Genomic DNA, 22,536 nt, shown 5'->3' with positions numbered 1-22,536 from the left:
CTACATCAGTCAAGAGTTGATGAGGAATCAGACAGATGAGTCAAGACTTTTTCAACAAGACTTGTAACCAGAAGAATATTGTCTTCCTTCGGGATTAATTTTAATCCTTGCTAGCGAGCATCCCTTTACTTTCATCCTCGGTGGCATTTGAAAACTCCATCTCCTTCGGCTTCGGAATCAAGACTATACCCTTTGGCAGCTTATTTCTTGACGTGCGATGTCATCAGAGTGCTTCCTTTTCCGCATTGTAATTCGCACCAGATCAGGATGTTGCATTTTTCTCTAAATACGGACTTTCAGAACTGACCTATGAGTCAATTTTGTGTGGAAAAACACCAAGGAACAAATTTTTGAGAGTGCTAGGGCTGGTGACTCATCCGAAAAGAAGATTCAACATATTTATTCACCAGATTTAATGTAATATTTCTCAAACTTCTTGCTATGATTATTGTAATTATGAGTAGCTAAGTTTTTGTTTGATTAGATTCATAGATGATATTCCTCATATCGGTTTAGAACATGTGAACTTCTGAGATTCTTATTATTTCAATTTTAATTTTGTTGTTATTCAATTATCTCTCTCTGTGTTAATGCTTATATGAATTACAACCTTATAATTGTTCATAAGTTTCAATTGATTATTAACCCTAATTGTTAACTGGAACCTGAGATAAACTATTCGGTCAATATTTACTTTAGAAATATCGAATAATTGACCGTGATTAAAGAAAGAATTAACATCCAGTAAAACTTTTTATAATTTTTGAATTCGTCTAAGACATTAATGTGTTATTATTGTAGAAAGGGTTCTTAGTCACTAAATAATAACTTTATTTAAAAATAAATAAAAGATAAATTCGAACATGAAATTGACGATTTTGTTTAAATTCAGAACAAAAGTTCACCATTTAATAAAAATTCTCTCATACATATAAAATAAATAAAATATAATATCCACTAAGTCTTGGTAGGATATGAAAAAAGAAAACTTAATAGTTTATTAAAAAAAAAAACTTAAACTACTCAATTATTATGTTATAAATTAATTTCACTCTTAAAATTGCCAAGAGTTGGAAATAGTCAAGCAACTATTTACAACCACAAGAATACATTAGATTTTTCTCCCAATTTGATCACCTACTTCACAAAAGTACCTTTCCATATTCACAACTATTTTTCGGTTAATTAGGACTTCAAATATCGTTTCTAACACACCCTCCTAAATAAAAAATAAAATAAAAAAGAAATAAATAAATAAAACAGAGTATTTCTACACCATGAAAATTCTCTCCCCTGTTCTAACTTCTAAGATGAAGATGATGATCATTGATCAGTGACAACACCCCATTCTTTGAACTCGATCCCTTAAAATTCCATTATACAAAGCAATTCTATTTGCTGGCATTCCATGTTTTTCTGGAATTTCATTTCTGCATTCACTAATTGATGATACTCTGTTTTTCTTCCCCTGTTTTTCTATATTTTCCTCATTAATTTCACTTTTTTCTTCCTTCACCATAACATATTCTGAAAATTTCACTTTCTTCTTCCTTCTTTTTTCCCTCTTCTTTTTATCTATATAAAAAAATATATAAAATGAAAATAAAGTAAGTATCATAGTAAACATAAATTCAGATCATATTGAGAAGGACGAAACTTAGATACAGTTCTCGAATACAAGATATAATATTATTAAACACCGCATGACACGTGAAATATTTATTTCAAAATTCAACGTGTCATGAAGTGATTAAAAAAAAAACAAATAATATATAAAAATAATTTTGTCAAAAAAAAAAAAACAAATAATATATACAAAATTATAATTTATATCTAAATTTTTTCAATAAAATAAGGAAATTCATATTTTTCATGTGAAGAAACAGAGTAATTTTTTTTTTCTTGAATGAATTGAATTACCTGAGTATAAGCAAGAGCGTAGAATTTGTTTTTCATGGGAATTGGGGGTTTCATGAATTTTAAATGGTAATGAATTTTTTTGTTTACAGAAAGTAAGGTAAAGAACAGTAGTTGAGACAACCATGGCTGTTGTTAGAACAAGACCTTGAGAGATTGAAGACATATTGATGTTTGGAACAGAGCAAAGAAAAGAGAGAAGAAGAAAGAAATAACCGTTGTCTTGTATTTTGAGAAACAGGGGACTTGTGTTGACTATTAAGATGAAAGAAAGAGCCTTTTATAAATATTGGGGGAAGAGAGAGAAAGAGAGATTATGAAGAAGTGCTTTTTGTGAAGCTTCACATGTGGCACTGGTTGGGAAAAGAACAATTTAAGAAAAACAAATTAATAATTTATTAATTTTAAACAATTATGGTAAGAGAGAGAGGAAAATAAATAAATAATATTGTTATTTTTTTACTAAAAGGGGGAAAAGAAATAAATAATGATTTTTTTTTTTTTGACAGTAAAATAAATAATGATATTGTTTTGTGGTGTATTGGTTGTTTGAGGCTGGTATAAGGAAAAGATATGACCAAACTACATTTGAATGAGAGATTCTTTGTTGGCCTAAAGGGAGTTTCCTAGAAATGTATGTATGTTGGGAAAGTGGGATAAAATCAAAGTTAGACAACAATAAATTATAAGTTAATCTTTTGGTGTATGAATGTTAAAAATATATTAGTATATATTTATAAATTAATCTATTAGTCTCACTCTCTTAATCTTTTGTCTATGAATGTGTTTTTTATATGTTATTTTTAAGAGGATTCATCTTATCATTTAAAAAGAGTTAGTGGGGGCAATTTATTGTCTGTTTGTCTTATATTCATGTGTAATTATTATATATTGTTAATTTGAAAAGATAAAAAAAAAGGACTAAAATCTTTTGCTAAATGATTTTAATCATTAATCTATTTTTAATAAACAATTTTAGGAGTGTTTGTCGCCTTTACTAAAAACTTTTTGTTTGTTTCAATTGTAATTCAATTGATAAGGTTGATATTTATTAGATTGAATATTGGAGTTTGAAATTGAGACCTCAAAATTATATATTTAAATTTCGGTAGTATTTATTGTTCTGTCTATAGACAAAAGAGTTTAATTGATATGCACTGACGGTGTAAAATAGTTTTACACCATCGTCCAATAAACAACCATTATTTTGCCATGTCATATCAGGAAAGTGGGGTGAAGTGGGGTGATGTGGCGGAAAACATGGTTGGTATTGGTTGATAGTGTAAAATTTTTTTACACCGTCGGTGCATATCAATTAAATCCTAGACAAAAAGGTAGACTTTTATTGACAAAAAAGAAAGAGGTTTAAGAGCATCTACAATGGAGATACTCATTTTTGAGTATTTAACTGGACCTCACGTGTACACATTATTCATTTATAATTTTTTAATAATAGTACCTAATAAGTATTCAATCCCTCCAACCAACATCTCTTAAAAAGTTCTAAATAGACCCTACCAATAACACATCTTACCAATAATTATACATCATTATAAATGAGACCTACAAAAACAAAATAGGTACTAATGCTTATACTCAAATGGACATTGTTCCAATGGTAGTACCTAATAAATATCATGAGTATTTAATAGATACTACACCATTAGAGATCGTCTAAGTCCTGCATTTTTCCTTTCTTTTTTTGTTGTTTGTTGGGTGTAGCTCTCTGTTTTTATTATAAAAAAAATCAACAATCAAGCATTAGCAAATGACAGATGTTTGGTCAGAAGCTCTTAAGTACATTTAGAACAATGTTTCTTTCTACACCATAATTTGGATTTTTTTTTTTGTTTGACACACACCATAATTTGGTTTAGAAATGTTATTTGAACCAAATTTCATAGCTTTGAAATTGACATAAAAATGGTGTAATCTTTGGATTTGAACTTTGAAGTGGCTCCAATTTGAAATAATTTTTTTTCAACACCGGTTTAATCTAGTTCGGGTCGGAGGTCAGTTTTGACATAAAGTGGTTTCAGCCCCTCCCGATCACAATTGTGGGGATTAAACCGTGGTCCTCCTTATCAATTTCGGCGACAATCACCACTAAATCAACTAACGATTTAGAAATTTGAAATGATTTTAAAATTATAAGGAAATGCTTTTATTCATCTTTCTTCGAGATTATATTTTCAAAGTCGGTGTAAAAATGATCTGAATGGAAATGAATCACAATGAATGTCAACAATTTCAGCAATTTGATTCACTGCGCATTATTTTTTCATCATCAGTATCTGGTCCATTAGATTGTTTAATCTGGTTCAGATGTCAGTTCTGACATTTAGTGATTTCATCCCCCTCCGATCGCAGTTACGAGGATCGAACTGTGGTCGTCCTTACTAAGTTTAGCGCTAATAATCATTGAATCAATTAAGGATCGTTATTCACTGGCCATTTTTCTTTGCTAATCATATAATTTTTCATTTTTGTAAGTAGACTAAAAATAATTCAACTAAATTATTACTAACCTTTCCTTTCTTTAATTCCTATGAATGATGTTGGACGTGTTTCTCTACCGCATGGTTTCTTAATACTCCGTATTATCTTTTCTTGTATTTTGCTAATAAAATTTTACAGTGAGCATAAGATGTCTCCATCTATTAATGTAAAGAAGATTATAAGACTCAAAAAACATTTATAAAACTACGTATATTTACCACCTCTAAAGATACTAAAAATATATATAATTTATTTACATAAATAAGTTTTCACTAGTTACAAGGGGCACTTAAAAGAGAATATAATTTCTTTACGTATTTTATGTTTTGTTTTGTGGGGATGAGTCAAAGCATGAAAGATCTATCTTTCTAGAAGAAGAAAGTGGTCAGGAAATAGGACTTTGCTTTTGGGACTGAGAATTGGATTGTTGCGTGTGACTCTATATAAAACAAGGACTAAACTTTATGGTCGTTTAGATTAACTTATTTTTCAACTTATGTAAAAAGTTTATCCAATATAAATTAAGTTTTATGTTATTTTATAAACTTACACTGGTGAAAATTGTATTTTTATAAATTATTTTATCATAAACTACATTGACAAACTTATAATAATACATAAAAATTGCGTAAATTCAAAAATAAGCTAATCAAAACGGGGTCTATATCCATTTTCATCAATTTTGTTTTAAAAAATACTGGAATATATATAATATATGTTTAATTTTAAAATTTCTATAATGCAAAATAGTCCACATATAAAATCACTTTTTCTTTTTATGTAAAACAAACATTTAATCAAAATTGTTTTGTTGTAAAAGTATATTTGAAAACCATAGCTAGTATGATCCAATTGTTGTATTTTATATGATTTATTTTAATATTAATGAATTTATTTTTCTTTCTTCTTCTTCTTCTTCTATTAATGGATCTCAATTACTTTTAAAATAAAAACTCTTTGTGAGTGTCTAGAATCGTGAGAAAACGCACTGAACGTGACAAGTTGTGCTATGGATATGTGATTATCATTACTGCCCCACATATCCTAATGTAGAACGTGAGCCTCACAATGATGCCCTAAACGACTTCTAGTTTTTTTTTTCTTTCTTTTCGATGAGAGAACGACTTCGATTAACAATTTATATTGGGGGTGATACACCTTAATATTTTTCTATAATCGAATACTTGTGCTAAATGAATATATAAAATATATAATTTAATTTGTATTATTCCTAATATTATTTTATACACACAAAATTGTAAATTTCCATTTTTTCATACATATGTGATCATTTTTTGTTTTTTTTATGAAATGGTTAAAGTCCTAGGTTCACTGGTTAGTTAGCAAAAAAATATCCACACTAAATTAAATATTATTCCCAATATCATCCCACATTTTATGTGTGTGTGTGTGTTTTGACTAATTTTTTATTTATTTAAAACATCATATACACTCACTCCACCAAAAAATAAAATAAAATGAATAGACACTTGTGTTGAGTCTGTGTGTGAACTGTGAAGTGTTGGTATTACGTGAAAACAAAGGCATAGGGTTACCTTATTGACTATGGAGAGAAGTGCACCACGTGTATGTGGACTCATAACGTAGACCATACGTAATTATTACACTCCAGAAATGTGATACTCCAATGCCACACGCACAACTATAATTTCCCAATTCTTAAAAAAAAAAAAACTATAATTTCCTAATAATTTTTTTTTGATAGATGTAATTTAGGTTCACGTAGTCTAGTAGTTAAACATTTTACTTTTAAAATGAATAAGTAAGGTGTCTGAAGTTGGAACTTCAAATCTTGTATATAAATATGATATGCTTACCAACAAAGCTATAAGCTTGCGAGACCATATAATCCTCTTTCCCAGATGAAGTAGTAAATTCACTGAAATTAAACTCACATAATTGTGAGATCCCGGATTCGAACCCGGGTCACGACGTTTTGCCTAACAATTTCGGCATTTTTTGTCAGTTGAGTTAGGACTTATGGGACTAATCCTCTTTACTTATGTGAAATAAGTATTTATGATCTTTGAAAAACTAGTTAAATTCTAATTTTGATCTTAAAATAATTGGTTCTCTTTCGTTAATTTTGTTTTAGACGTTTTCTCTTCCGACCCTCCGTGTTTCTTTTATACCCCTGAATTTTAAATTTTGTCCTTGCAAAAAACTTTTTAAAAATCAATTTTTTATTTTTGCCTTGAAAAAAAGTTCGATTTTTAAAAACCAAAATTTACTTTGAATTTGCACTAGAAAAAATTCGGTTTCTGCGAACCGAATTTTTTTGCATGGGCAAAATTGGAATATTAAGGATATAAAAAAATCACGGGTTTGGAAGAGAAAATATCTTTGTTTTATTTCTCTATGAATTTTTATGATTTGTAGCTTTTATGGACAAAGAGCCCACTTATGACGGCAAGATAGCAGAAAGGGTCCATTTCACAGCTCAAGTCTAGAAGTTTTCTCTCCCGACCTCCGCCTTTCTTTTATACCTCCAAAAATTTTATTTTGTTTTTTGTGGTTTAAAAAATTTTGGCCAACTTATTTCGATTTATACAAACCGAAATTTTTAAACATGGAAAAAAAAAGTCGGTTTATATAAACCGAAATAACATAAATGTTAAGAAAATAAGAAAGATTTATGTGAAAATTCGTGTAGAGCTACATGTAGTAAATTTAGCATATCTCTCTGAATATAAGTCGTATGCTAATGATTTTTAATCTAGTGTAAAGAAGACAAAATTTACTACAGGATTACACCGGAATTGTTAAATTTCATTAAGTATAGTATGAGAAAATCTACCTACAAGTTTGAGAAAAGTTTTTGCTCTGTTTCTGTACCAGTACCCATTATTTGGTCAAACTGAACCAATTGGATAGTTAACCCTCAAAACAAAAATTAGATTTGTAATCTTGACACCCTAAGCTTTTCAACGATTGGTCATTTACTCAAATCGGACATCGTTTAGTATTTCAAATAAATTGTGGAAGTTAAGGGTTTGATGCTGAATTTATGCGGGAAATCTGGAAAAAAAATTGGAACACGAAATTTCGGTTTTTATTAACCGAATTTTTTGAGCATGACAAAAAAATTCGGTTCGTACAAATCGAAGTACCCCCAAGGGCAAAAACGGAAATTCAGGGGGTAGAAAAGAAAGGCGGGGGGTCGAGAGAGAAAACATCCAAGTCTAAAATGAACAAAGTACCTCCCTATTTCTATTAGCAAGGGCCCACTTTCAACGCATTTAGCTATTTTGCAGGTTTTTTTTCTTTCTTTCAAACTTTTATTTTTCTTGCTTCCAAAAATTCTCATGCATCTTCTAAAAATTATCAAATTAACCCACAAACAATGTAGGGTACTAGCAGCTCTCGCATTCTAGAATACGAGTGTGTTAAAAATCATTCTAGAATACGAGTGTGTTAAAAATGTGATCGTTGTGCTGCCCTCAAAATGCATCCACTCTCCATGTGGAATTTTGAAAGAAAAAAAAAAGGTTTGCATCCTAAAGGCGAACACCTTTTATTAGTTAGTTACGTGGAATGCGAACTTGCCTCTTATATAAGGCGTGTCCCATCTTCTTCCCCTCATTTGAATAGTTTGCAGAAAATAACAAAACTCTCCAAAAACCCTCTCAAAACCCCAAAACACAAAAACATCACCAAAATCAACAGGTTGCTGCCCATTGGTCAGGATCCATCAAAATGTTACATTGAGTGATTTGAAGAGCCAACTGCAGTGATTCGAGGGTGTGTTGATTACTGTTGTCCATTAATGAGCTCAGATGGATAGATTTGGTTCATCAAAATGAAACTTGAAAGCGACGACGATATATTCACACGAGACTATGATAGGTATTATGCCTTCCATTCTGAAATAAATGTCGTCTCGATACAAGCAGAATAATGGAGTCTCTGCAAGAAAATTTGGAGGATTATGGAGCTTGATTTGGAAGCCTGTATTCGACAAACGTACCGGAAGGCCAACTTGTGTGCGCTGAAACTCTTGCACATATTGGGTGCGATTTGGGTTCCAATGTAATTATTTATGAGTACTAAAATATTTCATCTGTAACAGCTGAGGGATTCCCATCCCTCATACATTCAAATTTTTTGGAGTAACAATCTATAGTTTCAACTTCAAATGCAAAGCAGGTCACAACATGATTCTTCCCTATATCTATCTATGTTGCATAACATTTGTAACTATTTTTCTCCCTTACTAACATTTTTCTGACACATATAGTCCTACCAAATTCATTATCCATACCTAATACTGTACAGTATTGTTACAAGCAACATTACCAATGACATTGTGCTACTGATTATATAAAGTATAATATATAGTTTAAATAAAAATAAAGATTAAATGCACATCAACAAAACCTTCTATTGCTTCCATGATGATGAGCAAAAAGTTAAATATTCAAGCATTTGTCGCAGCACCTTGTAGTGCAGCCTTCACAAGTTCAATATTAGAATCAGAATTTTGCATAGAAAGTAAGCTCCGCACAAAATTTTCTGAAATGACATTGTCAAATTGTTGACTTATCGAAAAAACAAACTACAATTATGTATCAAACAGAAACTAATATGCAGAAGTAGTACTTGATCATAAATATAAAAGATGCGGTGTTCTCCCTGCAAATCAATGTCTAGCTTGCGCAAATTCGTTTTCTGCAGCAGGTTGATCAAAATGCTGCTAGCATCACTAGTGCTCACGCACGTTTGGCTATTATCGATTTTCTCATCACAATCTTCACAGCTGAAGTAGTTTCCCCTTTAGGATGCAATCTTCGATTCTGCAGCATTTTTACTTTTTATGCTTTCAAACTTAAATTCATCATAAATGGTATTGTGCTACCTAATGTCTAGTTGCATCCTCATATTGAAAGCCGTAACTGTGAAAGTTATTGACTATTGATAAAGAAAACTTAACAAAGAATACTCAGAAGACAGAAGCTAAGAAATCGGTGGAAGATGTAAATAATTAGTTCTTATAGTGTCAAAATCTTGTTGCAAAGATTGTTTCAACGCTTACTGTTCAAATTTCTTTGAGGACTCATAAATTTTCATTTATAAGCTTTCAAATGAAACTCTTGCAAATCTGAACATGTTTTTCCTCTTGTTGTAAAGGGCTATGAGCCACTATGCTTTGCTTCATTAAAAAAGAAACAAAAAAAAAGAAGGAATAAAAAGAAACAAACTTTGCTTCATGATGAGGTATAAAAAGAAGGAATACAGCTTTGAACAAGGAAACTCTTGCCAAGGTTGTGATTGAATGAGCAACTCTAGTTCACATTGCAGCAAATAAAAGAGAAGACACAAAGTTGGATAAATAATATACTCTCTTCGCCTACTATTAATGCAAAAACTTTTCAGATCCATTGAATAACAGCAAATTTTATTTTTTAACTGCTAAATTTTATTAATAACGCAACTCAGCACATCGCGTGAAACAAACACATTACAAGATAGAAAATAAAACTAAAACAACACATAAATCCATTGACACCCAAGCTGGGCCTTGCACCAAACACCATCAACCCCGACCCATCCAACTCAAGCTCGATCACCACAATAACAATCAATCCTGCTCTGATATTAAACCAAAATCCAAAATCCAAAAACAAAACATAAAAGCGACGGCATTCCTACTTTAGGAGTTGTGAGTTGTGACATTCCTACTTCAACCGGAGCCAAACATCAACGGCAATAATGATTGCCGCCAAAGGCAAAAACAGACAAATTGAAAGTCAAATTCTAATTCAACTAAAAGTCTAACATAAAACTCCAACTATATATCACAATGCAATCATCATCTAACTTATCCGGTCAATCAAGATGACCTCTTGAAGAAGCTGAAATTTCTTGCAGAGATCGTTAACACATTGGCGATCGAAGAAAGTACTAGACAATTTAATCTATCCGAGATTATGATAATGCATCATCATTGAAATTTAAAGTTAACAGAAATCACAGGATAACTGCGTTCAAGTGGTTCTTTGCGTGAAGGAACACAATCAGCCACTAAAACAAGATCCTTCTTGTCAATATAACACATTTGGGAACAATTGGTAAATAACATTCTTATCTCATTCGACAGAGGTTGGATCCCATCGGGAAAATTGCCGGAATGGTCAGAGAGATAGAGCGATTTGATGTCTATAGGGAAAGTAGAGATTTGGTTACGATTAACCCTGAAGTAATTGTTTTTGTCGCGGAGAATGAGATTGAGTAATGTGAGATTAGGGAACCTTTGAAAGAGACGAGGAAGGAAAGGGATTGTTTGATCAATAACTGCGAGAGAGAATCGAAGACGGTTGGTGATGGAGAGAAACTGTTTGGAGACAATGGAGAGAGCCTTCAACGTGTGGTGGTCGTCGTGACTGAGGAATTTGAAGATAAACTCCCATAATTCATCTGGTACATGTGAACATGCTGCTTCTACCGCCGCCATTGTAACTAACCAAATATCTCTCATTCTTTCGTTAACTCCCAATAATATATATATTATAAAACCCTAATTTTTTTTTTTTTTTTTTTGACAAATTTATTGGATTTGACAAAATCCTTTATTAAGGCCCCATGACATGTTTTTGTTTTTTCTTTATTAAAATATTCAGATAAAGACACCAAATGTTAGTTGGTTCAGTGGTGATTGACGCTAAACTTGGTAGGGAGGACCACGATTCGATCCCCGCAACTACATTTGGGAGTGGACTGAAACCACTTGATGTCAGAACTCGAACTCGCTCTGCCCTGAACACTGGACTACTATGACCCCCCTTCCCCTATGAACCAGAGGGTGAAAATAAATAAAAAATAAAAATACTAAACAGTTCCCTGGGTAACTCTTTAAGCATCTTAAATAGTAAGTTTTTGTTAAAATTTTATGAAAATGTGTGAAGTCAATGCATTGAAAATTGAAATGCTTCACTTTATGGATAATTTATTTCTTTAAATGGAAAGCTTAAAGAGTGTCCTGGAGCACTGTTTAGTAAGACAAAAAAAAATTAAGATAGAGACGTTGGAAGGAAAGTCTCAAACAATTAGTACAAAGAAGCACCAAATAAAGATTTGTTTCTTTATAAGTTCCAACATGGTGAAACCAATATGGCGAGTCGACTGAGGTAGGATTTTTTTTTTTAAGGATGGACTGAGGTAGCCTAGTTAACGGTAAACCCGTATAATATTTTTGTATTGATCTTTATGTATTGATTTATGTGTACATCAAATTTATTTTGGTCGAAAAAGTTTCAATAGATAGAAATCCAATTCAAACTCTCTTCTAGTATTTCTTGAATCTTCAGTAGTTAATTGCTATTTTCCCTAGTTAGATCCCATAATTTATTATCTTAGTTAAATTATTTATGATTTTCCTATTACAGAGTTGTTACCAACTTCTTTATAAAGCCATATAAGTGAATGAAATAAACATATCAATCGAGTTGTGTGGTACGGAGGGAGTATATAAGAAAGAAAGAAAACAAGAAATTAATGCAAATATGATTTAGGGTTTTGTACAGGAATCAGTGTTGTGTTCTTCTTCTCCTACTAAATCATCATTGTCAACTTTCAATTTCTTTATCGGTCGAGCAAAATCCTTCTTATTATTCTCAACTAATAATCAAAAGAAAACAAACAAACAAGAAATCATCCATTTCAATTATTTTTTAATTGTAAAAATTTGCAATAGTGGTGTGGTAGATTATTAAATGAGTCAAAACTTTAAGGTCAATTATATTAGGAGACAATTCAATCGAGTAGCTCATGATCTTATGCATGCAACTCGTTTTAATGTTAGTCCCTAAATATTTGATTATTGTCCACCTTATATTTGAAACTATAATTATAAATGAAATGCACTTGCTTAAAAAATATATATAAATGTAATAGTTTATAGTACCAACTAATCCATCTAATATACTGTCAACAACAAAACAACTAATCCATCTAATAATTGTCAAAATAACTAATCCATCTAATAATCATAAAGAAAAAAAAATCCATCAATAATGCATCATAAAATAACTTTAATTAAACTTACATTTTTTTGAGAAGCTAAATTAGCTCACTCAAATTGACACAAGAGAGAATCAAACCTTAGACCTCTGGAGGAGTACACTCACAGGTCTCAGGTCCCAAGTTAATTAAACTTACATTATTTTTTTTTTATTTTTTTACAATAGTTACATTTTTTTAAACAAGGAATATCATTCATATTCTGAATATATACATTTACATGTAAAACATTTTTTACATATTTATTCAACCAAATTAATCTATATTTTAATTATCCGTCTCAAAATAAGTATTATAGTTTTATCATACGTGTTAATTCTAAAACATATTGACCATTTTTTTTTATCATTATACAAAGACAACTGTTAATATGTAAGATATTATCCTTAAATAAAAATTAAGGTATCATCTGCATAGCAGAGTACATATCAATGAATAATTGAACTTTAGATCAAATAGCTAAAGATTCGAGTAACTACCATCTATGCACATATTTTTTTATTTTGGTAAGGGCATATGCACATATTGTTGATAATTAATATATAAAATTTTGAAAGTTATGCTAATTTTGTATATATATTGTTGTTAATGTATTTTTTTTTAATGAAAAAAGTGTATTTATTCAGTTACACTAATTTTTTTTAGTTTAATTGTGTGCAATGTCGGTGTAAATTTTTTTTACACATACATCCAATAATGCGTTGTCACATCGTTTAATGAATGTGACATGTCATGTGTTTTTAAACACAATACATAATTTGTTTGTATATTATTAAACACATTTACACTGACAGTGCATATAAATTAATTTTTTTTTATATATAATTTTTAATATTATTATTTTACATTTTCTTCATACATAATAATTAATTAATCTGTTATAGAATAAAGATGAAATTAAACAATTAAAGTAAGAGATGGTATGAGTAGCTTAAGTGATTAACCGGACTCTCGAGACATTTATTAAACAACAAAAAAAAAATTACATAAGATAAAATTTCCATATTAATATATTTAACCGGTGCTTCGGGACACGGTTTAAAAATAGCACCAACATGCAATATTTTATTCCTTTTTGGTTTTGAGAGAGAGAGAGAAAAGAAAGAAGTCTCTGAAGGAGAAGAAGAAGAATCCAAAAGCAATCCCATCTCTTCTTCTGCGTGTCTCTGCACATCAGAACTGAGAAGGGAGAGCTATCCAACAACACCGACCGACACACTTATCATCTCAATAAGGTTCCTTTTTCTTCTTCTTCTTCTTTTCATTTCTCAATTTTACATTTTTTTCATCATCATCATCATCATCATCATTTTGATGTTTTTTTTGTTGAATTTGTTAGGATTTCTTTGGAATCGAATTTCGTCCTCTTCAATTTCATCTTTGGCAGATCTAATTTGATTAGGGTTTTGTATTTTGGGGGTGTTTCAGATACTACATGCATATGGGGTACGTTTTCTCAATCCAATCATCATAATAACTTTATATAAAGTTTATTCCTTTTTAAGATTTTCAATTCAATTTCCTTTTATATCTTTATGGGTTTCTATGTTTTCTCCTATATTGATTCTTTGTATATTTTTGTCTCTCTTGATTTACATGGTTGTATAGAAAATTCATGAAGATGGATTATTATGGAATCCAATAACTGCATTTCTATTTTAGGAATAGAGAATACCAAGCTATGTACTTCCTCCGTAACATTTTATAAGCAAATTTTACTTTTTTTTTTAGGTTCAATGCATAATTAATTTATCTGGAGTCTGGATACATTAATTATGAATTGAACCCGGAAAGATGAAATTTTCTTATAAAATGTCACTGAGAGGGAGTATTTTTTAAGATGGTGGTCAAAATTGATTAAAATAGCTTTTGTCTTTACAATTGATTTTTAGGTTTGAATTTATTGTTTAACTCAATAAAGTGATTAGATTACAGTGTATGTTGATCAATTTGCAGCTAAGAAATTGATGTGTTTTGATTATGGTGCTGGCTGTTTTAGGAAATTGTATTCAATTATAATAATGTGGTTCATAACAGAAATTAATGTGATTTGTAACAGAGCAGTGGTTGTGTTGGATGCTATAAAAGGCCCGCACTAGTTACCACTGTGGAAGGACCATCAACAAAAGGGTTGACAAAACAAGGTAAGGCCGTGGAGAAACCTAGTACATCAGAAGATTTCTGGACTACAAGTACGCATGATATGGACAATAGTATTGTTCAATCACAAGGCAGTATATCTTCGACAAGTCTAAATAACCAAGCTGTAGCTCCTCATGGCAGTTCTTCGAACAACCCACCTGAATTTGTAAATCATGGTATTCTTCTTTGCTTTTGTTGTGCAGATAATTTACTAAACAAGCATTACATATTTTTTATATTGCTTTTTTTGTAATATATTCTGCAATTTTAATTAAAGAAAAGAAAAGGGGATGATATGGACTTGAATAGCGGTAACTGAAAGCAACTATGCTATCTTTTCAACAAGACGTTAAGCTATATATAATATGTTTATGTTCATTTGGGGGGGAGTATTGTGAACAATGATCACATTTAGCTGATGTCTCGGTAATGTAGTTACTTTACAGTTCAGTATTTCCTTTAGGGTTTGTTTTGGAGTGAAATGAAAGGAAGGGTTTTGGGGAAGAGATGGAAGGGCAAAGGGTTTGAGTGACATGGTGTCATATGGTGATTCAGTTTAGTTTATATTGAAATATCAAATAATGTTTTTTGAACACACACGCATTTGTGAAATGTGTTTCTTTTCCTATTCATGTGGTTTTGCCCACTGAATCTTCTTTCTGATCTCATGTTGGTTATCTTTGTATTGCATACCAACTACCAAGTTTCATGGAAATTGCTCGCCAGTTTTGCATTTTGTTGTCTTATTTATATCCTCTTGATTGTTGATGTCCCAATATTAAGTTATGCAACACAATTTTGGCTGCAGGTCTAATTTTATGGAACCAGACCCGGCAGCGTTGGGTTGGAAATAAAAAGCCTGAGAGTCGAACACAACAATTGCGAGAACCTAAATTGAGGTGAATAACATCCTTGCCGTTGGATTAATTCTATTAGAAGCTTCTTATTTCTGTAATTTTGTTTGTGCTGAGATTACTGCAAAACTATTTTTCTGTAAGCTTTTATTACTCTCTTTCTCATGTCTGAATTTTGTATCAAAGACATTGTGGACTTGTGGTTAGGCGGTTATACATTTTCCATAAGTTATTGCATGTTGGTGCGGCATGTTGTGAAACTATTCTAATTGGTCGATAAGATGTGAACTTGTGTGTCTATCTCTATCTTGTCAGAACTTATTCTCTGTGCCTTGCCAAAAATTTTTGGCTTTGCAGTTGGAATGCAACATACGAAAGTTTACTGACAAGCAACAAGCCATTCCGCCAGCCTATCCCTCTCGCTGTAAGCATCAACTTCTGAAGAGTAAACTATCACTTTAGTCCCTAAATTATCACTCTCTACAATTTAGTCCTTAAAGTCTATGAATATTATTAGTCCTTAAAGTATATAAAATCCATCAATCTAGTCCCTGCAATTAAAATCTTAGGGACAAACATGATAGATTTTCATATACTTTAAAGACTAAATTGACGGATTTCATATACTTGAAGGACTAAATTGGAAAGAGTAATAACTTCGGGACTAAATTGACAGTTTATTCACTTCTGAACAACCATGTATGCAATTTTGTTTGAAAATGATGATCTGATTGTTTGCTTATATACACATTGGTAAATAGGAAATGGTAGATTTTCTTGTGGACGTTTGGGAACAGGATGGCCTGTATGACTGAGCCGATGATGGTTGAGGAAGTGCCCTTTCGTTTGTTTGATCCCTGAAATAATATTTAGACCTTGCTTCTTTAGGAACAGGAGGAAAGGGAATGAATATGTTGCAGTTTGTATATCAATTTCGTTACATGCCAAAGAGTGTAATTTCTCTCTGCAGGCTTTAAGATAATTGTATTATACTTTATTTAATTGATTGCCCTGGTTTCCTCTCTGGTATCCACAAGAGGCAAGTTTTGAAAATTTCTCATTGTTGACTGCATGATGCACTTCCATTTGCTATGCTTATCTGTTAAATTTGACCAAAATTAGGTAAGGAAATGGTCAAATAGTACATCATTTCTGACTTGGTTTCATATTCATCAAACATGGCTTTTTTAAAAATTTAAAAATTTATGGGGGTCTTGATGGAAACCTTGTCTTAAATATATTAAGAGTGGTCAAATGACTATTTGACATTGATTCTTATTGGGTATTTTTAATTGAATTATGCTTCATTATTATTATAGGTACAAAAATTAGGTAGGGAAACCAAGTTATTTTTTCCCCTCTCATTTGTTATCTATCAATATATCAATGCTGCATACAAGAGTGGTGCATCTTCTCTAATGAAATTGCATTTAATTGTTTTCATTATTATGATGCAGTATGGAAATATGACACAAAATGTATAGTCAGCTTGGATTCAAAAAAATTTGTAGAAATGTTTGTATAAAAATTACATCATTGAATAAACAATAAACTGTAAAATCATCATCACCTAAAATTTTACATAAATATACTTGAATAAATCTCTATAAAGTGAGATATGATTAAACCATATAAATTCAATTTTCTTTCTTTTGTCTTAGACAAAAGTGACAAACACTACTAAAGTTTACACACATAATTGAGCTAGGACTTGTTGACCAATTAAATTTTTTACATTAATAAACTATACTGATTCCTTAAAATTATTTTTTTGTTGGAATTTCATTCGAGATATTAAAGTATATTAAATTTTAACCTGGATTAAAAAGAGACCTTAATTTGAGCCCAGCCCAATAGAATGAGGTCCACTAGAAAAAGAGATGTTTGGAAGATTCTTGTAAATTGTTCTTTCCCTCTCTGGAACACTCTTTGAATATCTTAGACCCTTCTCTAAGCATCCAAATCCTTATTTAAGCTGTCTCAACTCCTTCAATTATTCTGAGCAAAAAATAAGTACTTGAAGATTAAGGTAAACAAAATGGCTTTGGCACGTTTGGCTTTGAGAAATTTACAGCAAAGGGTATTATCAACAGGGTCATTGCAAAAACAATGCAATAGATTGAGTAATAATAATGAGTTGGTAGCAAGGTTTTCAACTGCAGTTGGTGAGAAGGGAAAATCTGAAGGTAGTGAAGTAGCTGTCTCAGAAGATAAGAAGTCAAGGTTGTTCCCAAGGAGGAGAGGTAGAAGATGGCTTTCTAGAGATTATGATCGTGACTTTCTTCCTGCTCCTTTTGGTACTTTTCTCCCTCTTGCTATATATTTTTTATATTAATTAATCGTTCGATAATTCAGAGTTCAATTGATAGATAAATAAAACTTGGTTTGAATTTCATTCACATTCACATTAGTCAAAGGAATTAGTTTTGTCACTTCTCAACATTTCATTCACATTAGTCAAAGGAATTAGTTTTCATTGATAGTAACTGAATTCTCAGTATCTGGATTGAATTTTATTTTATTTTATTTTCCTGTAACCAATATTATAACTTCAATTATATTATGAACTCTGTTTTTAAGTGGTAGGCATGTTTGTTGTTCAATTGTCTTTCATTTATGTGTAATTATTTTATATCTACTAATTAAATTTATTCGGTTGAATTACAACAAAAGATAAATTGGTAACATTGTCATATTTGATCATTGGCTAAATTGTATTTTTGTCCCTAACTTTCACAAATTTGTAATTTCTGCCATCTAACTTTCATAATGGCATTTTCCCCCTAATTTTAGCTCATTTTGCAAAAGGCCGACTCCTAGTTGATTTTAACTAAATCAATGTACATGTGGATCAGACTGACATGTCATGTCAGCATGTCTTGTAATTGCAACATAGAGTCACCGTCCAAGTGTGTGTTGATTTGATTAAAATCATTGGAGGTCAAAGTCTGTTATACGTGTAAAATGGTAAAATATGACAATATTATGAGACGAGTAAGTAGTTTGAGATTGGAAAAATCTTGTAAATGAGATACTTTATATCAGACAGAGTGAATAATTTTATACTAAGATACAGATGAAGTATTGAATATTTTCTCTAGTAAGATATGCTTAATCACATACAATTTTTGTTTATTTTTTAATCACATTTATTGTGTTTGTTGATTTTCAGAGCTATTTCCATCAGGTCTTGGAAATGCACTAATGCAAGCAACTGAGAACATCAACAAACTATTTGAAAACATGAATTTAACACCATGGTCATTAAGTGGACGTGTGAAAGAAAGTGACAACCATTATAAACTAAAGTATGACATGCCTGGAATCCCTAAAAAGGATGTGAAGATAACAATTGGTGATGGAGTGTTAACTATTAAGGGAGAACACAAAGAAGAGAAAGAAGAAGCAAGGGACAATGATGATCATGAGTATTGGTCATCATATGGTTATTATAATACTAGTTTGGTTTTGCCTGATGATGCTAAGGTTGATGAAATTAAGGCTGAGTTAAAGGATGGTGTCTTAATTGTTACCATTCCTAGGAGTGACAAGCTTATAAAAGATGTTAAGCATGTGAATGTTGAGTGATAAGGCCTAAGGGGATTCTATAAGAGTGTTGTGAAATTGTGAAGTTGAGATGGGTTTGTGATGTGAAGTTTGTGACTTTGTGAGTCTAAGATGAATATTATATATAACTTGTTTGTAGTTTTGAACCTAATATTAGAGAATAAATAAAGTTTATTACATAAATAAATTGTTTCATGAATAAAGTTTTTTTTTTTTGTTAGTGGCTAAAAATTCTATCTTAAGTGGTTAAATAGGATGACCAAAGTTCGAACGTTGTTCCACTACATATATAATTTAATGTTCCCGTCAACGGAGCAAAGTTCACCGAGTATGTATTTTGCAGGCAACTATAAACTTTGAGTTTGATTCACTTCAAATAGAATTATCTTGTTTGCTGAAGAAACAAAAGAAGTTTGTTTTGTACTTTTGTTTATTAATTTTACAGAAAAAGTTTGTTAAAAATAGTTTGTATATAATATTAAAAAAAATCATTTACTAATTTTATTTAATAATTAAAAATATTTGAATAAGTGTTAAGAAAATTTAGATTAATAATGCTCACTAATATTAAAACAATTTTTAATTTGTTTTACATTGATTGCTGACCCATTTTAAGGCCCAAACTGGATGTGGATCCACTCAGATTTCCTGATCAGTTCAATGAATCATCTATGACTTTATCACTTTATACTTATAAGCTCTTTAAGAGTATTTTTTTTTAATTACCATGATACGAAGTTTCTATCGCCGTTATCGATGATTAATTCTCATCGAAGAACCTATAAGATACACAAGGTAGATTCTCTCCTCCTAACCAAATTTTTTTCATAAGCATGAATCAGAAACTAAATTTTTAAGAGTATTCTCTTCTTTCTACTAAACATAAATGGAAATATATTATATTCGATGTTTCCCCGGCCCCACTCTTCTGAACTTGACTTAACTCTCAAGACTCAAGTACGTGCATTATTGTCCTCAACTATGTGGACAGGAACGAGATACGACCTTCTCCTTGTTTTGTTACTTACCAAAAAAGTTGTATACATTATTTTAAGGCACAAACTAATTTCAACGTATATAATTCCATCTTAATACAGTAAGTAATATTTCCGTATAAAGATATAAATTTATTTTGAAACAATAAGCTTCTCAACATTAAAATATGTATATACTATCTCAAAAGTGGATAGACTTAAAAAGCTAAATGTAACCTCATGACCTCTCTACTAATTAAGCATATACGATGTAGGAATAAATAATGGTGACAAATAGTGATGCTAGTAATAATCACTTATTAAGGTTGAAAGAGCTTATTTCCACAACTACATTTCCATGCAAGAAGGTAATAGGTATCATCTTGATCCCCACGAGATAACACTTTGAAACTCTTAATTATTTTTTGTTTATTTGGAACTACCAATGTTGCTATGCAAGGCCTACAATTCAAGCATTTGTTTAAACAAACAGGAGGCTTTGAACCTATCATTTTCCTTTCTTCCAAACTCTCATTTCTCTCCAACACCACTGATCCACCTGCTCAAGCACAGCTTAATTATAAAGGAGAAAATATATAGTACATGATTAGAAAGATTAAATATCATAATGCTAAAAAAAGTTTCCCTCCATCTAGCAATCTAAGAGTAATTGTTGTATAATATTTGACTATTTCACACAGATTTTAAAAATATCATATACGAAAGAAAGATAACGATAATTTTACTAAAGGTTTAATTAGTTTATTGGTCCCTTAAAGACATTTTAAGTTTTATAATGGTCCCTTAAAGAAAAAAAGGCTCAGATTGGTCCCTTAAAGACATATATGTTTGCCATATTGGTACTTTCCGTTAAATTTTAACTCCAAATATAACAAAAAATTCCAATGGTTAAAATTTTAAAAATTAATAAGGTTTTTGGTAGACCACTTACATTTAATGACATCCACAATCCAGTCAATTAAAACTAACGTTTTTTGTAAAAAATTGACAGAAAGGACCAATTGAGAAACGAATGTGTCTTTAAGGGACCAATCCGAATCTTTTTTTCTTTAAGGGACAATTGTGAAACCTAAAATATCTTTAAGGGACCAAAAGACTAATTAAGCCTTTTACTAAATTATATCCTAATTAAATATTGATTTATTTGTATGTAATATTCTACGAGTGACTCATTTATAAAAAAAATGCCTTAAAATAATGAAAACATTTTTAATTTTCTATTAAATATAAATTATTTTTGTCAATTGTACCCTTTAATTAATATATTCTATTTTTATTTATGATAATAGTAAATTCATCAACATTTGATAAAAGGACTTTAATAAAAACTTTACCAAATTATTTTTATTAAATATTAACATATTCATCACACTACTATAAAATGTAAAGCGAAATTTTTTGAATCCGAAATGACACATGCATTGTTTTTAACCCTCTGATTCCTAGTAAAGGAGTTTGACCGAGAATTGTTTCTATTAGAAATCAAATTCAAATTCTTTCGAACATTTCGTCTTAGAGGAGACTTATTAACCACTCAAGTTCAATGTTTTGATTGAAGTAACAAATGTATTATTATATAGACGGTATAATTAGAAACTCTAATTGATATTAATTACATTCAAAATTAAAAATGTCATTTATTTTGATTCAATTTTTTATTTTTGCAAATGTATCACTCATTGTAGCCCGAAAGGAGTAACACCTATAAGACTTAGCAATAAAATTAAAGATGAATTTTCTGTTCTTCATTAACCAATTCAATTGTTTTCAAATAAAGAAATATATATACAAACTAAAATAGGAGTTGACAATCAATACTAAAAGAATAAGAGAGAAAAGTATAGAATTTAAAACAGAGGATATATAAAAGAAATAATGTAAAAACTACTATGAATGAAAATAACTATTTGGATATTTGTAGAATGAATTCTCAACAGAAGATTGAAACAGTTTTGTTTAGCTTGAATAGGTTATAATGTTGGTGATAGGTTTTTACCTGATATGGAGAAGAAAAAGATGAAAAGCACAGTGATGATGATTATTGTTGCAAGTTTGAGTCCATGTAGATGATGATAGGATCTAGTAAGTGGAGCCATAAGTGTGATTGATGCAAGTAACAGTAATGAAGAGTTGATGTAGAAAAAAATAATGAGGAAAAGCTATATAGAAGCAGTGAAATATACTGTGATAGAAATGAAGAAGAGATTTTAAATGTGTTTGACAAAGTAAAGGGATATGTTTCCTGTATGAGAGACAGTGTTCTGATTCCATGGCTTGTTTTTCACCAATGAAATATGAAATTCACACAGTGAAAATTTATTTGTTGATTAATTCGGTCCTTTTGGGAATTTGAAGAATAAGACTTTTTTTATTTATAATTAAACACATTCTTGACTCAATTTATTAGGAGTGCTGAATACATTGAATTGGATCCTTTCCTCCATTCTGCGTCTAGTTCTCTTACTTTTTTTTTTAATTCAACGATTGTTGATCAATAAAGAAAAAAATGAGTGAATGATAGTCTA

At 30.5% G+C, this 22,536-nt stretch overlaps 5 protein-coding genes across 7 annotated transcripts; 2 read left to right on the top strand and 3 right to left on the bottom strand.

The window, feature by feature from the left end:
• Nucleotides 1–1,027: 1,027 nt before the first annotated feature.
• Nucleotides 1,028–2,459, bottom strand: LOC123921552. Its single transcript, XM_045974141.1, has 2 exons — nt 1,921–2,459; nt 1,028–1,575 (listed from the first exon to the last, which is right to left on the bottom strand). Exons 1-2 carry the CDS (start codon nt 2,081–2,083, stop codon nt 1,331–1,333), a joined length of 408 nt encoding a protein of 135 aa, XP_045830097.1. The 5' UTR covers nt 2,084–2,459; the 3' UTR covers nt 1,028–1,330.
• Nucleotides 2,460–10,378: 7,919 nt separating this feature from the next.
• On the bottom strand, nt 10,379–10,888 carry LOC123921993. Its single transcript, XM_045974743.1, has one exon. The coding sequence runs from the start codon at nt 10,886–10,888 to the stop codon at nt 10,379–10,381; it is 510 nt and encodes a 169-aa protein (XP_045830699.1).
• Nucleotides 10,889–13,502: 2,614 nt separating this feature from the next.
• LOC123921550 lies at nt 13,503–16,521 on the top strand. Of its 3 annotated transcripts, none has more exons than XM_045974139.1 (6): nt 13,503–13,688; nt 13,793–13,899; nt 14,518–14,771; nt 15,404–15,494; nt 15,807–15,873; nt 16,211–16,521. In XM_045974139.1, exons 2-6 carry the CDS (start codon nt 13,889–13,891, stop codon nt 16,262–16,264), a joined length of 477 nt encoding a protein of 158 aa, XP_045830095.1. In that variant the 5' UTR covers nt 13,503–13,688; nt 13,793–13,888; the 3' UTR covers nt 16,265–16,521. The 3 variants fall into 3 exon arrangements, with proteins under 3 accessions (XP_045830095.1, XP_045830094.1, XP_045830096.1); XM_045974138.1 differs by having other exon boundaries at nt 13,518–13,688; nt 15,765–15,873; XM_045974140.1 differs by lacking the exon at nt 13,793–13,899 and having other exon boundaries at nt 13,523–13,688; nt 14,513–14,771.
• A 150-nt stretch (nt 16,522–16,671) lies between these two features.
• Nucleotides 16,672–19,226, top strand: LOC123921549 (26.5 kDa heat shock protein, mitochondrial). The gene is made up of 2 exons (XM_045974137.1): nt 16,672–17,746; nt 18,622–19,226. Exons 1-2 carry the CDS (start codon nt 17,488–17,490, stop codon nt 19,035–19,037), a joined length of 675 nt encoding a protein of 224 aa, XP_045830093.1. The 5' UTR covers nt 16,672–17,487; the 3' UTR covers nt 19,038–19,226.
• A 978-nt stretch (nt 19,227–20,204) lies between these two features.
• On the bottom strand, nt 20,205–22,247 carry LOC123921548 (EPIDERMAL PATTERNING FACTOR-like protein 5). Its single transcript, XM_045974136.1, has 2 exons — nt 22,008–22,247; nt 20,205–20,549 (listed from the first exon to the last, which is right to left on the bottom strand). Exons 1-2 carry the CDS (start codon nt 22,105–22,107, stop codon nt 20,311–20,313), a joined length of 339 nt encoding a protein of 112 aa, XP_045830092.1. The 5' UTR covers nt 22,108–22,247; the 3' UTR covers nt 20,205–20,310.
• Between the last annotated feature and the right edge of the window lie 289 nt (nt 22,248–22,536).

This window comes from Trifolium pratense, linkage group LG4, assembly GCF_020283565.1.
Source record: "Trifolium pratense cultivar HEN17-A07 linkage group LG4, ARS_RC_1.1, whole genome shotgun sequence".
In the NCBI taxonomy this organism is placed as follows: Eukaryota; Viridiplantae; Streptophyta; class Magnoliopsida; order Fabales; family Fabaceae; genus Trifolium; species Trifolium pratense.
Note: the sequence above shows the minus strand (reverse complement) of the source record. Positions and strands in the feature narration are given on the sequence as shown.

What these genes read in the sequence shown, in the direction of transcription:
- LOC123921550 (XM_045974138.1), top strand. An exon ending in TTGCGAGAACCTAAATTGAG is followed by an intron (nt 15,495 to 15,764) that starts GTGAATAACATC and finishes CTATCTTGTCAG; the next exon opens with AACTTATTCTCTGTGCCTTG. An exon ending in GCCAGCCTATCCCTCTCGCT is followed by an intron (nt 15,874 to 16,210) that starts GTAAGCATCAAC and finishes ATTGGTAAATAG; the next exon opens with GAAATGGTAGATTTTCTTGT.
- LOC123921993 (XM_045974743.1), bottom strand. Translation starts at nt 10,888, where the DNA reads ATGGCGGCGGTAGAAGCAGCATGTTCACATGTACCAGATGAATTATGG.
- LOC123921549 (XM_045974137.1), top strand. Translation starts at nt 17,488, where the DNA reads ATGGCTTTGGCACGTTTGGCTTTGAGAAATTTACAGCAAAGGGTATTA. An exon ending in CTTTCTTCCTGCTCCTTTTG is followed by an intron (nt 17,747 to 18,621) that starts GTACTTTTCTCC and finishes GTTGATTTTCAG; the next exon opens with AGCTATTTCCATCAGGTCTT.
- LOC123921548 (XM_045974136.1), bottom strand. Translation starts at nt 22,107, where the DNA reads ATGGCTCCACTTACTAGATCCTATCATCATCTACATGGACTCAAACTT. An exon ending in CTTTTTCTTCTCCATATCAG is followed by an intron (nt 20,550 to 22,007) that starts GTAAAAACCTAT and finishes GTGCTTGAGCAG; the next exon opens with GTGGATCAGTGGTGTTGGAG.
- LOC123921552 (XM_045974141.1), bottom strand. Translation starts at nt 2,083, where the DNA reads ATGTCTTCAATCTCTCAAGGTCTTGTTCTAACAACAGCCATGGTTGTC. An exon ending in ACGCTCTTGCTTATACTCAG is followed by an intron (nt 1,576 to 1,920) that starts GTAATTCAATTC and finishes TTTTTTATATAG; the next exon opens with ATAAAAAGAAGAGGGAAAAA.